General features: G+C 57.2%; 7 protein-coding genes across 7 annotated transcripts; 3 read left to right on the forward strand and 4 right to left on the reverse strand.

Annotated features, from left to right (window-relative positions):
• Positions 1–123: 123 nt before the first annotated feature.
• Positions 124–947, reverse strand: SDRG_02169 (hypothetical protein; the record flags this gene model as incomplete). The annotated part of the gene is made up of 2 exons (XM_008607742.1): positions 124–130; positions 169–947. 2 exons carry the CDS (start codon positions 945–947, stop codon positions 124–126), a joined length of 786 nt encoding a protein of 261 aa, XP_008605964.1.
• Positions 948–2074: 1127 nt separating this feature from the next.
• Positions 2075–3419, reverse strand: SDRG_02170 (hypothetical protein). The gene has a single exon (XM_008607743.1). The coding sequence runs from the start codon at positions 3359–3361 to the stop codon at positions 2177–2179; it is 1185 nt and encodes a 394-aa protein (XP_008605965.1). The 5' UTR covers positions 3362–3419; the 3' UTR covers positions 2075–2176.
• Positions 3420–3774: 355 nt separating this feature from the next.
• SDRG_02171 (hypothetical protein) lies at positions 3775–5806 on the reverse strand. The gene is made up of 2 exons (XM_008607744.1): positions 5470–5806; positions 3775–5423 (listed from the first exon to the last, which is right to left on the reverse strand). The coding sequence occupies exons 1-2, from the start codon at positions 5752–5754 to the stop codon at positions 3843–3845; spliced, it is 1866 nt and encodes a 621-aa protein (XP_008605966.1). The 5' UTR covers positions 5755–5806; the 3' UTR covers positions 3775–3842.
• Positions 5807–6251: 445 nt separating this feature from the next.
• SDRG_02172 (hypothetical protein) lies at positions 6252–7531 on the reverse strand. Its single transcript, XM_008607745.1, has one exon. The coding sequence runs from the start codon at positions 7497–7499 to the stop codon at positions 6339–6341; it is 1161 nt and encodes a 386-aa protein (XP_008605967.1). The 5' UTR covers positions 7500–7531; the 3' UTR covers positions 6252–6338.
• A 619-nt stretch (positions 7532–8150) lies between these two features.
• Positions 8151–9244, forward strand: SDRG_02173 (hypothetical protein). Its single transcript, XM_008607746.1, has one exon. The coding sequence runs from the start codon at positions 8200–8202 to the stop codon at positions 9184–9186; it is 987 nt and encodes a 328-aa protein (XP_008605968.1). The 5' UTR covers positions 8151–8199; the 3' UTR covers positions 9187–9244.
• A 400-nt stretch (positions 9245–9644) lies between these two features.
• Positions 9645–10757, forward strand: SDRG_02174 (hypothetical protein; the record flags this gene model as incomplete). The annotated part of the gene is made up of 5 exons (XM_008607747.1): positions 9645–9848; positions 9909–9980; positions 10037–10109; positions 10325–10395; positions 10438–10757. 5 exons carry the CDS (start codon positions 9645–9647, stop codon positions 10726–10728), a joined length of 711 nt encoding a protein of 236 aa, XP_008605969.1. The 3' UTR covers positions 10729–10757.
• A 510-nt stretch (positions 10758–11267) lies between these two features.
• SDRG_02175 (hypothetical protein) lies at positions 11268–13286 on the forward strand. Its single transcript, XM_008607748.1, has 4 exons — positions 11268–11686; positions 11731–12212; positions 12264–12854; positions 12911–13286. Exons 1-4 carry the CDS (start codon positions 11293–11295, stop codon positions 13235–13237), a joined length of 1794 nt encoding a protein of 597 aa, XP_008605970.1. The 5' UTR covers positions 11268–11292; the 3' UTR covers positions 13238–13286.
• The last annotated feature ends 325 nt before the right edge of the window (positions 13287–13611 follow it).

Raw genomic sequence — 13611 nt, forward strand, 5'->3', positions numbered from 1 at the left:
GGCGAGACGCTGTCGGCCTTGGACGACCCCGCCGGAGCATTGGCCGCCAACTTGGCCTCTTGCAGGCTGCTGCGCGGCGTCGAGAGCTGCATGTACGCGTTGCCACTACTCTCGACGACAATCTCAGGCGCTTCCTTGATTGGCGTGGCCTTGCCCATGACGAGCGACGAGATCATGCCGGCCTGGGACGATGCGCCGACGCAGAGCACGAGCATCGTGCCCATGCCTTCCATGACTTTGGTACCCGAGAAGAGGAATGGCGCCTTGGTCTTGTCCTTGAGCATCAAGAACGACTCGCCCGTCATTGCGCTTTCATCGAGCTTGAGGTCCGACGAGGTGAGCACGAGGCCGTCGGCCGGAAGGATGTCGCCGACGTCGAGGCGGACGATATCACCAACGACCAAGTCAAACTTGCTGACTTCACACGGCTCGCTGTCGCGGATGACCTTGATCTTCTCGTCGTCCTTGACCGCGTTCAGAGCGCGGAACTGCTTGTCCTTTTGGTAGTTGTTGAGGGCTGTGACCATGACGACGATCGTCACGGCCAGTAAGATCGAGAAGCCTTCGATCCACGCCGTGCCTGCGTTGCCCGCGAGCGCCCGCGTCGTCGTTGCGTTGCGCAAAACCTTTTCTTTGTGGCCGACCGTGAAGCCGAGGATGAGCGAGAGGACGCCGGCGCCCGTGAGCACGATGATCGTGAGGTCCTGGAACGCATGCCACATGAGCGCGAGGAGCGTCGCGGGCTTGGACGGTTCAATGTAGTTTTTGCCATACGTCTCTTGGCGCTGCTGGAGGTCGGCGACGTCGGCGCCAAAGAGGCCAGCATCGAGCGACACGTTGAGCGCATACGCGATGCCATCGGCGCCGCCGAGCGCTTCGACCGCGTCCTTGGCCTTCTCCTTGGGCGTCTCGACGAGCCGAATGAGGTCGCCAGGTAAGAGATGCATCGAACGTGGCAAAATGTAAACTGAGGATCCTCGTCGACTCGGCGATGTGCATTGTGGAAAATATAGTTTTTACGAGAGTTATGCATTGTGACAGGTTGTATTAACGGGTTTCGTTCAGTTTATATAGTTTTTACATATAAAGAGTATGTTGACCATAATAATACCGAGAGTCGTTTATACGTAAAGAGAGGAATATGTCATTTGAAAGGGATCCAGGTACATACAAGGTCAGGTTGGATATGGTATATCTGCGAAGGTCGCCAGCTGGGCCTCGAGCGACTGCATATAGTGACTCCAAGAGAGTAGTGTCAGAGCGATCGGGACTCGTGCCCAGTTGGGTCGCGTGTCGCACGAACAATGAACATTCGATCGAAGGAATATCTTGCGATCTAAGTTAGCTTGAGAAGCGATGCGACACGCACTGGTACATGATGTATCCAACCCGCACAGATGTATGGCAGTGATCATTGGGATCTTGACCAACTTCAAGCGGCCTGGGACACGGTGTGTAGAGCTTTGATCGTGCACGGCCATCGGGACTTGGCGCCACATCCTTTGGAAGAGCGGTCACGCGCGCGGACACGGATCACTCGGCCGAGAGTAGTCGACTCATCGTTCTAGACACGGTAGCCGATATGGCTTGCCGAGTCGCTCCATGCCCTACGCGCCGACCCTTGGTGTGCTCGCTACCTCATTCCCAACTCAATCCCGAGCCCCGACCAAGCGCCCTCAGCTTGACGTACCGGCCAAACCTCACGAGCGCTCTAGGAAGTCCACCATCTTCACTATATATATTTGCATGTTAATAACTCATTTCAACAATAGCCGATATTTCAAAACGAACAAGATGAAAAAGATAGGTGCTGCGCACGTCGCATCTAACGGGCACCCGCCGGAAGCTTCATTTGCAGCGCAAGGAAGCGTAGGCAGCGTGCTCGACAGTTGCTGCGTCATCGGCACAGCAGAGTGGTCGTTGACCCAGAATGGGAACCCGTGATGGCGGACTGGGGAGTTGGTCGTCGGAACAATGCACATCTCGATCTCGTCGGCAAAGCATCCAAATCCATTGTCTGTCGCCGGCTACCGTCTCGAAGATTCGACTCGTGAGGTGCATAGATGGTAGGTAGTGGAGAAAAAGAGAATACATTTGAGCCAAGTACGTAGGCTTACGGACGCATCCTCCAGCCTACAGGAGTACTCGAATAGGTAGTTGGCAACGCGATGCTCGACTAGCAAGGCACGAGGGTCCACTCCTGCGCCGGGTACGGTCCGTCGACGACATCCCACAAGTGGCACACGACTCCATTCGACGGCTCGCTGCGACCGCTCTTGAGGTGGATGCACTTGGTCGGGCACTTGACCGAGCGAAGGAGCTTGCCGTCAAAGCGCCATTCCTGCGCCGGGTACGAGCCGGGCTGGATGTCCCAGAGGTGACAGGCATCGCCGTTGCCAGACGCGGCGGTGCCGCTCTTCAGATGGATGCACTTATTCGGGTCCTTGGCCGACTTGATGAGCGCGCCATCAAAGATCCACGTCTGTGCGTCGTACGACCTCGGAATCGTGTCCCAGAGATGGCAGACGTCGCCGTTGAATGCGGTGTCGGCCTCGCCGCTCTGCAAATGCACGCATTTCGTCGGGCACTTGACCGACTGAATACGGAACCGGCGCTTGGGCAGCGGCTCGCAGCCAAAGAAAGCAAGCGACACACCGCTGACGCGCAGCTGCTGTAGCGTTTCGAAGAGCGACTTGGCCTTTAATTTTGGCATCGCGCCGAGCTCGAGCAGCTCGTCGGCAGTCTCGCAGCACGAAAGCGCGTGGCCGTTGATCTCGTGGGCGAGAAAGAGGTCCTTGTGCTTTGTAAACTCGAGCGCCGAGAGGAGCTGGTAGACTTGGGCGCAGTTGAGGGATCGGAGCGGCACAACGTCGGTGGCGGCCAGCAGCGTCGGCAGATACACGACGTTCCACTCCTGCATCGGGTACGCCCCGTCTTGGACGTCCCAGAGATGGCACTTGTCACCGTCAAAGCCGCTGCCGTCCTTGAGGTGGATGCATTTGGAGGAGTCTTTGACCGACCGAATGAGCTTGCCGTCAAGGAGCCATTCTTGTGCCGGGTACGACCCGGGTTGGATGTCCCAGAGGTGACAGGCATCGCCATTGTACGTCGGCCCCGACCCGCTCTGGAGATGAATGCACTTGGTCGGGTCCTTCATCGATCGCAGGAGCTTGCCGTCCATGAACCACTCTTGGGCTGCATATGTCCCTGGAATGGTAGTCCAGAGGTGGCAGGCATCGCCGTTCTCGCTCCGGCCAGTGCCGCTCTGCAGGTGGATGCAGCGCGACGGACTCGCTGCCGACTGCAAAAGAAATGGCACCGGACGCGGTGCTACCAGTACGACGTCACCAAGCTTGTCCATTCGGTTGCAAATTTAGGTTTAATGGCGTTGCACTCCATGGAAGATGCGCCGGTAAACGACAAAAGGACTATTCGGACAGGGAGTTTCGAGGTCAACCGACAGAGCGTTGCCGCGTCGATTCGCTCACTGGTATCATGGAGGTGCCTTGCCAACGCATGAGAAGGAGACGTACCATCTCCACCGCATGGAATACAGGTCGAATCGAACATTGTGTGCTGACGAAATGCAAAGCCCAATGATGGAACAAGCGAAAAAGGACCCGTTCCGCTCACTGGACTCCTTCTTCTAACTATCCATAATCAATGAAGCGAAGGGTTCGGCGGTGGTTGGCAGTTGACTGTGGCGCATGGGACCATCTAGTTGAAGACGACGAGCGAGTCAAACCCGTCTCAACCCATGGTAAACACAAAACAACAAGATAGAGGCGTGTGATGTTGTGTACATCATGATGATGATGATGATGATGGACGAAGGATGTATGCTACTCGACAGGCACGAGCAACCACTCTTGGCCGGGGTACTGGCAGTTTTGGACTTCCCACAAGTGGCATAAGTCGCCTTCGGGCGTGTGCGCCGTGCCACTCTGCAAGTGAATGCAGCGGTACTTGTCCTTGGCTGACTTGAGCAACTTGCCATCGAGGATCCATTCTTGCGCCGGGTACGACGGGCGGTCCTGGAAATCCCAGAGATGGCACACGTCGCCATTGGAGGTCGGGCCGTCACCGCTCTGCAAGTGAATGCATCGACTCGGCGACAGCACGGAAAAGATGTATCGACCGTCGTAGATCCATTCTTGCGCCGGGTACGGGCCGCTGTGTGTCGTGCGGAGAAAGCACCGGTCGCCGTTCTCGCCCGAGAAGACTTGCATGCACATGTTGGGGCACTTGGCCGACTGCAGTCGGACGCGCCGCGTCGCCGTGAGCGACACAAACGTCCACTCTTGGGCCGAGTAGGATGGGTATTGAATCTGCCAGAGGTGACATGTGTCACCGCTAAACGCAGGGTAATTCCCGCACTGGAGATGGATGCAGCGCGACGGATCTTTGGCCGACTTGATCAAATGGCCCTCAATGAGCCACTCTTGCGCGGGGTACTTGCCCGGCTGAACGTCCCAGAGGTGACACACATCGCCATCACTGGACGGCCCCGTCCCGCTCTGGAGGTGAATGCACTTGGCGGGGTTGCTTGCGAGGCGAATGAGCTTGTTGTCGTAAATCCATTCCTGGCCGCGCACACCGGGAGCGATCTCCCAGAGCTGGCACCGATCGCCGTTAAAGACTTCGCCATCGCCGCTCTGAAGCTGAAGGCACCGGTCCGGGCTTTTGACCGACACGATGCGACAAGGGCCCGCAGGGACACTCGAAGCGGCGTGCGAGGGTGTCGGGGTTGCATGCGTCGTCGCGGGCGGTGTGTGCGCTGGCTTGGGCGCAGATTTTTCGCGGAGGAGTTGCTTGGGCACACCAGTTGCTTGAAACGAGTGGATCTTGTCGTAGAGCGCGCGGGCTTTGATTGCCAGCGTGACGCCAATCTCCTTGATCTCGTCGGCGCACGTGATGCCCATGAGCGCGGCGCCGTTGATTTCATTTTGCCGAAACACGTCGCAGTACGTGGCGTACTCGAGGGCCGTGAGCAGCGTCGTGACTTGGTCGGTCGAGAGCGACTCGAGCGGCACGGTCGCATGCGGAATCGCGACGCCGCCACCCGCAAAGCACTGCTTGAGTGGCTTGCCAATGATCGTCATGAGCTTGGCCATGAGCTCGTCGATTTTTGCGGGCAGGAACTCTGGATGCGCGTCAAAGACGGTCGAGAAATCAATGTACAGGTCGCCACCGAGGGTCATGCCCACGGGGCCAACCCACGCCCGCGTGTCCTTGGCGTTTGGGTCCATGACCACCGAGATCATCTTGGCGTTTGTCTTGCGTCGCGCCGCATAGTTGAATTCGAGCTGGCAGTTGTCTTCGCCATTCGGGCCGCCCACCTTGTCCATGTAGCGCTGTGTCACAAAGACGACAATGCAACGTGAGTTTTCAATGCCCGTGATCATCTTCATCTTGATGTTGCCCTACCACCACCTCTCATATGGACACCTTCTTCGTATCGGCACCGACCTCCATCTTTTCTTCGTCAAACCACGTCGTGATACCGCGCTCGATGAGGAGCTGGTTGACGACGCTCACGTGGCGGTGGTTGGCGCCGTCGACGCCCCAGTCGTGCGTGAGGAAGACGTCCGTGACCGACGAGACCACTTCGTGCAGCTTGGCGCCAGAGATCGTCTGCGACGCCTTGGACGCGTGCATGGTCCACATCGCATCGTCGAAAAGGTCGCCGCACATGGCCTGGCATTGCTCCTTGGTGTACGAGTCGCCCGAGTCGACGCTGGCAGCCGCGCCCATGGTCGCGAAACGGTGTCTGCTGCGGAAACCGACGCGTTGCTGTCGGTTCCCAACGTAATCGGTTGACAAAGTCGCACGCAACTACCGACACCTTACACGCAGAAGATGGCCCAAGGTCGCACGGCGTTTGCTAGTTCTGACAGTGTATGTAGCACAAGATATAACTTTTTATTCCCATGATTCAGCATGACAAACCCCGCGGCGGAGCCGGCGCAAGGACCGTCATCGATGTCGACAAGGTCCCAACGTCCAAGCAAGGACAACCCCGACGAACCCTGTCGCCATCAACGTCCAACCTGGCGTAGTTTCGTTTGCAGCATGTCCAGGTGTATCGTCCTAAGTACTAGTATCGCCTTGACGCCTTAAGTTATGAAGTGATCGCGTTCCTGCCTCGGACTGGAAGAGGAGTCGGTCGAATCTCGGCTTGTTATGGACATTATTGTAATCAAGTAGAGCGATACTCGATACGACAATGTTCCTTTGCATGCATCAACACTGTTCTTTGGCTCATCTCTGTCCTGTTGTGCGAGTACTACACGCTACAGACTGGCCCAACTTGGTGGCGTAACAATTCGATTTAGGGTTTACGCCTCGGCCACGGGCACGAACGTCCACTCTTGTGCGGGGTACTCGCCGGGCTGGACGTCCCAGAGATGGCACACGTCACCGTTGAACGACGGGTGGGCCATGCCGCTCGCCACATGAATGCACTTGGTCAAATCCTTGGCCGACAAGATGCGTTGCCCGTCAAACGACCACTCTTGAGCAGGGTGGGCACCGGGAACGACGCGCCAGAGGTGGCACAAGTCACCGTTGAACGTACCCGGGGACGCGCCACTCGCTAAATGGATGCACTTGGTCGTGTCTTTGACCGACTTGATCAAAGGACCTTCGAGGAGCCATTCTTGCGCGGGATGGCGTCGATTTATGACGGTGGTCCAGAGGTGGCAGCGGTCGCCGTTCGGCGCACCTTTGGCGTCGCCGCTGATCAAATGCAAGCACATGCGAGGGTCCTTGACCGACTGGATGATGTAAACTATGGGCGTGACGAGCCGCTGCGGCACCCCGTGGCGACCAAAATAGTGGATGTTTTGCCAAAGATACTCGGCCAAGGCGGCATCTTGCACGCCCAGTTGCATGAGGTCGTTGACGGACGAGCAATGTTGCAAGGCGTCGCCGTTGATCTCAAGCGTCCGACACTGCGCAGAGAGGCTCGATGGAAAGCCGCCGGATGTGAGCAGATGGGCAACGTCGTGCACCGAGAGCGACGCCAAGTCGACGGTAGGTAGTGCATCATTGGCCGCGTCATCTACGAGACGCGTGACACGTGGCAGAGGTGCCTCGACGATTGCAATGGGATCGAGCCGCCATTGCTGTGTGGCATCACCAATGGCGAGCGGGCGAAGCGCCAGGCTCCCATCGCTGAGCAGCGTGAGGCAAGAGCCCAGTGCGTGACGAGCAAGTAGATACCCACTGCAAAAGACCCACTTGAAGAGAGGCGCGGATGGCAGATACATGCAGCAGTGGCCATGGACGTCGGCGCCGAGGTGCAGAGTCGGTTCGGCCAGCGACGTGATGCCGTGGCCGTCAAAGATCCACTCTTGGGCGAGGCAGCGCCCGGGCGTAGCATCTGCTACCATGCAAGAGCTTGTGGCATCGGCTGCCAGCAGCACCAAGCAAGAGCCCGGCGCGGTCTCGGGCGCGATCCAGACTGGAACGTTGATGGCGCCGCCGGTGGTTTCCATCGTTGTCGCTGGGTTGCGACAACAGGGCAAAGTGGTTTGTACGTTGCGTAAAATCCATTTGCCTGGGTTAAAGACGAGGTAAAATGATTAACGTATAAAACCTACGGGTAAACTTGAAGAGGGGAGAGGGCATGTGTGCTAAAGCTGCGAGTCGACGCATTCTTGTGGCCATTTCAGCGACTCGGCTCTCCGCATCAATGTAGAACTGATGCACTTACTGTTAAACCACTAATTTGAGAGTGAAAAAGCGGCGCGAAGGGCCAGGTATGGGAAACTCTGACACCTGGCAATGAGATTCTACTGCGGCTCGGTAATATACATCAGCTGCAAGCGGACTGGGCTATTGCACTGGAAGGGCGTACTGTGGACATCCAACCTCAATGCGATCGTGGTGGCGAGATCCTAAAACGCTTGCCTCGTTCTGATTGGCGCGAATTCAAACAACACGTCTCTCGGATTGGTCCAAAAAGTTGAAAAATACAACTCCAGGATCTAAATTACCTTTGTCTTTGTATACTTTCACACGATATTACTATTTAAAAAGATGCCAGACATCGCTGTCATGTAATTTAATTAAAATAGCCTAGCGTTTATATACCATACAAATACCAGCTATCGGGTATCTTGAGTCGCTCAGTGTTCAAGCCACGCTTCCAAACCCACATCCTCCGCGCCGCCCGCCCGCGACCTCGCCTTCGCCATGCTGCTGCTGCATGACGCCCTCGCCCACCCCAAGTGGGTCGACCACTTCGTTGCCAAGGCGCACTCAACGGGCGCAGTCCTCGAAGACTTGCAGCTTGAGAAGCTCCAGGACGTCCTCGTCGCGTCTGCGGGCGGCGACGCGAAGGCGACAACGGCGCTCACGGCCGCGTCTGCTGGCCACATCTTAGAGGGCGTTTACTTTGCAGTCGCCCATATGGCCACGTTGCGCGAGACGATGTGGGGCGGCTGCGACGACGAGTACCGTATCTTCCACAAGCGACGACGGTCCGGCGCGACGCCGCGGCCCTTTCTCTGCATCGCGCGGTCGCCCGAGTCGCGCAAGACTGGCCTCAGCCGCGTCGACATGGTCCGTGCGTATGGCAAGCCTGGGCGGTCGGCGATTGTTATCTCTGCCCAAGTCGTGCACGCCGATCGCGCACGCCACCCGCTGCGATGGCACTACTTGTGCCGTCGTGCTGCAACAGTGGCGCAGTCTGATCTCCCGCCTATCGTCAAGCTTGTGGACTTGACGCAGTGGAAGCGCGTGCTTAGAGTCCTCGACATGGACCCCACTCTTCGCTGCACCTTTCTGGCCAAAGTGGCCGCGTATGTGTTGCTGCTCGCGCAAGTACCGGCGCCACTCGTGCCCATGGCTCGGACTGCAATCAAGCGTTCTACGCCGTCGACACCCACGCGTCGTCTCGCGCGCCCGATCAAGGCGATGCGCATGAGCCCCAGCAAGCACGGCAGCAAGCAGATCCTGGCGACACGTCGTTTGTTGATCACGACGACGAAGGCGCAGCGCACGACGCCCGCCGCCGCATTGTCGTGTTCGTCCGAGCAACTTGCATCGCTTCTGCAGACCACGATCGATGGACTTCACCAAATGCAGACCCAGTTGAAGCTGCTCACAACGACCGTGCTCACAACCAGCGTTCAACCCGCCATGAAGACGCAGCGTCGCCGCCACTCGTCCTGCAACTAGGTAGCTAGTGCTTGGTTGTGGTTGTCCAGATAATACAAGAGACGGTTTTGAATGCACCTGTTATCCTTGGCGTCCTGTAGTCTGATGTCTCATGACCACTGATTCAGACATGGACCTTCGTCATCACTATGACTATCTTTGTTGCGAACATGTTGGACTTAAACCACGAATCAACCTAATTCCGCAAGTAAACAGCTGGCTTCAGGGGGGGCGGCATAGCGATACCAGAGGAGAAGACTCTCGTGCAACGACGGACTTGGTGTAGTTTTAGCCCTTGGTCGTATCTCAAGAGAAATGAGCTCGGCCACTAGAATGGCAAATTGCTGAGACCGTTCTTGGATCGGTAACGACGCGCTGTGATTGGCTGACGTTTTATGACTAATGCGATGTGATTGGCCACTTTGAGCGAAAGCCCTGTCAGCCACAATGTCAAACCATCATTTTGCGTCCGGCGGGCCATGGTTGCATTGAACAGCGAGGTTCGCGCCCGGCGCCGGGCAGCGATCCCGCCCGAGCGATGGCAGGAGCTCCACGCCCTCATGCGCAGCTCGTTCCGCGGCCTCACGTTCGAGTCGACCCGGCGACTCTGTACGGAGCTGGCTTTGCCGCGGTCACCCGCCCGGGGCCAAATGACGAGAGACATTGCTGCCATCATTCGCCAGGTACGCTTGGTACATGCCTCTATGTAGACGAACCTCATAGTATCGCGATGTTCCATGTAGTTCTACGCTGCCACCGACATGAGTGTCGACGACGGCAATGATGGCGACTTGAATGGTGCTTCGAGCGACGAGGTAGACAACACTCTACCCATGCATGGCTTCTGGCAAATGCTTGCATTATCGCATAGAGCGCATGCTGTGAGATCTGCGACGGGAGCGACGACGCTGATGCCAGCTTGCTCTGCGACGGGTGCGACCGAGGTTCGCCCATTCGCTACTTCCTCGAGCGACAGGGTCTCAGCTTACAGCATAGTGTACCCCACGTTTTGCATTGGCCTTGCTATCGTGCCACGCACCGATTGGCCTTGCTATCGTGCCACGCACCGACTGGTTCTGCCCTGTGTGCGCGCCAACGGCCATCTCTGTCCACTCTTTTGCGCACGACGATGACTCGGCTCAAGATGATGACGACGCAGAAGAAGACAATGAAGTTGAAGAGATTGATGACGCGGATACAGAGAGCGCCGTGACACCCACGCCCGAGGAGGTGCGTCATTGTCAAGAACCAATACCTAACGTCTCCTTGTAGCTGCCCCGAGGCATGTGCGAGATGAACGAGCTGCTCGTCCATGCGTGCGCGTGCGACGACGCGCCGTGCGCGACGTACTGCGACCTGTGCTTGGCCATGAAGCGTCTGCTCCAGTGCACGAGTTGGTTCTCCTTCAGCGCCGAAGTACTCGCCATGCCCTTTGTCGATGGCGTGATCGAGCTCTTCGTGTTTCATGCGACCCACTGTACGACGCGCGAGAGTACTCGTACTAACTGCAGCGTGCCCCTGTGCCAGCAGCTGCACGCGACCGTAGACAGTATGTCGCCATAAGTTGTTTGAATGGATCGTTTGAGAGTCAGCGTATTGCTTGTGCTGTGGACTGTAGCGATAGCTGGTACTTACTTGCTGCAGTGACACCGCTAGGCGCAGCGGTGGGTGCTCCACTCTTCTACGAGTATACATGATCGTGTTATCTTCATTATAAAGACTTCCCATTTTAGAGACTATCAACCTCCTTCTTCATTCACTGGCTGTGGCTGCGCAGGCGGCGGCGCGGGGGCTCGTCTTGGTCTTTTGCATTCGCCTGGGCCGCGAGTGAGGGCCATAACCCTTTTAGATGGATTCGTAGTAGTCCATGGAAGCTGTATGAGAGCGAGATGCTCACACTGTTGCGCGCGTGCGCCTCGCAAGACTTGCCAGCGCGGCGGCAAGGTCACCAGCAGCGCCAACTAAAGCTTTGAACTCGGATGACGCGGTTGAAGATTGCAGCTACGGTACAACAGTCGGCCTGTGATTGGCCAAAATGCGATCCTTTGTTCGCCACCCCACGATCGCGGCCGCTGATTGGCCCATTCCGCGGAGTGATATGTGCAAGGCCATTGGGCGAAACCTCTCATGAGTCAGTCGCCGCCACGAGTCCGCAAGGGGCGCGCACCGGCGGACGAGGACGCGGCGAACGAGACGCTGCCGCTCCTGCACTACGACCCGCTCGAGCCGACGAAGCCGCTGTACTCGGTCGCCGTGCGCATCGACCACCCGGCAGAGGAGAAGTGGATCGAAGATGCGTCGCCGACCAAGCTGGGCATTGCCGACGTGCGCGTCATGGACTGGGACCACGCCAACACGGTATCCGTGGCCACCAATCGCCGGACCTCGATGCGCAAGACGTCCAACTTTAGCGACAGCGCGGGCGCCGAGGACAACGAAGGCTTGAACGTGCTTTTGGATCCGTACTATGACGTGACGACCGGCCGCATGTGCCGCCTCTTTGCCTACTTTACGCACGACAGTACGCTCCATGTTTCAACGACCAGATTGTCATGTCATCGGTAGACAACGACCTCGTGACGTACGACGCCTTTCACCACGGGCTCCTCGCGCTCGGCATTGTGTGCCCCGACGGCGCCGACTTTGATGCGTTCGTGCGCAAGGTCGACTCGAATGCAGATTTGCACATTTCGTTTCCCGAGTTTGTCCGCGTCGTGCAGATGGTCAAGCTCGCGCACCTCTTCAAGCCCGAGTACGTGCTCCAGGCGCGCGCACTTCAAAGCGTCTTTCGCGTCGTCGACTACTCGGCATTGACCATCCACACAGTGGACCCTGTCCGGAAGCTCGAGAGCTTCATGTTCTCGTCGAAACCCACGTGGGCCAAGGTGCGCTGGGTGCACATGGCCGGCATCAGCGATCTCAACGACCTGCACCTGCGCCGGCTCGCGATCAAGTACCAGCTCCACCCGCTCGCTGTCGAAGACTGCCTCAAGAAGAGCGACAGCATTCGGTGCAAGTACGAGCATTATGAAGACCACTCGTTTCTCGTACGATCATTCCTTGTCCTCTTATGCCATTTCAAACAAAAAGCCGCGTAGGTGGTGCCGGTGACGCGCCCCGTCGACGACGCCAAGGCGTGTCTCATCCAAAATTACATTCAAAAGCACCGCAACTTGCTCTTTGAACGCGACCAAGCGCTAGCCGATGGCAACGAAGAGTATGCGGACGATGATGACTACGCGTCACAGACGCCCGAGACGCTCCACGGCATGCTCAAGAACCTCCGCTGCCTCATGCGCAAGCCGCAGCAGCTCTGCATCTTCATGGCGCGCGATGAGAACGTGCTGAGCGTCCAGGAGGACGCCGACATGGACGACGCTGCGTTCCAGCTCTGGAGCGCGATCTACGACGACAACATGGGCAAGTCATACTCGAAGCTGCGCAACCACAACGCGCACTTTCTTGTGATTTCGATTTTGAACGCCATCGTCGACGAAATGCGGCCACTCATCCAAGTGTTTGAAGTCAAAGTCGCTGTCCTGGAGGCCCTGCAAGGGCTCGAGGGCACGAAGTTCGACACGAAGCTCGTGTCGCACGCCAAGAAGCAGCTTCTTGCACTGGACAAGCTCATTCGCCCGTTCTTGGACCTTGTCGACGGCCCAATGAGCGACCAGCCCGAGTTTCAAACGGTATTTTTGATGATTTTCATGGATTTTTTATGATTTGTTTCTCAATTATCAATTAGGGCGAAGTCCGCAATTACGTGCGCGACGTGAAAGACCATCTCAAGCAAATGGCGAGCGACGTCAAGGAATACCAAGTCGCGCTCGGCACGATCCTTACGGACGACCAGTACACGCGCGCTAAAGCACAGGCGGATGTGTCGTACACCATTTCGGTGGTCGCAGCGCTCTTCCTGCCCGGCACGTTCATGACGGGTCTCTACGGCATGAACTTTGACAACATGCCCGAGCTCCACACGCAGAACGGATACTACGTCTGGTGGTTTGTCTTTGTGTGCATTTGCATCAGCATGATCTCGTACCTTCGCTTCTACCGCGGATGGATCTAAGGATTTCATTCTCGTCTTTTGTTCATATGACAAATGTGTTGAGTGTCCGACCTCCCATCGAGGCGTCTCTTGCGTGGCGAACAGGACAGGTACGTCACCTTGACGGTGGTGCCGTCGACTGCAGAGTTGTCGAAGGATTCCAAAGGGATATACTGAGTACTAGTATATTTTTTGAAGGTGATGTGAGCGAGGATGCATTCGACGCCAAAGTGCAGTCAAGATACACGTCATGTCTGTTGCACGTATGGCAAGCTCTCGAGCTCACGCCATCCGTACTAGTGGCCGACAACCTCGTACTGTGTGCTTCTCGCATTCAGCTAGGGTTGGGTGCCTATATCTGTCAAGTTATCAAGTTATGACGCATGCATCTGCGC

Source organism: Saprolegnia diclina (assembly GCF_000281045.1).
Source record: "Saprolegnia diclina VS20 unplaced genomic scaffold supercont1.5, whole genome shotgun sequence".
Taxonomy (NCBI): domain Eukaryota; phylum Oomycota; class Saprolegniomycetes; order Saprolegniales; family Saprolegniaceae; genus Saprolegnia; species Saprolegnia diclina.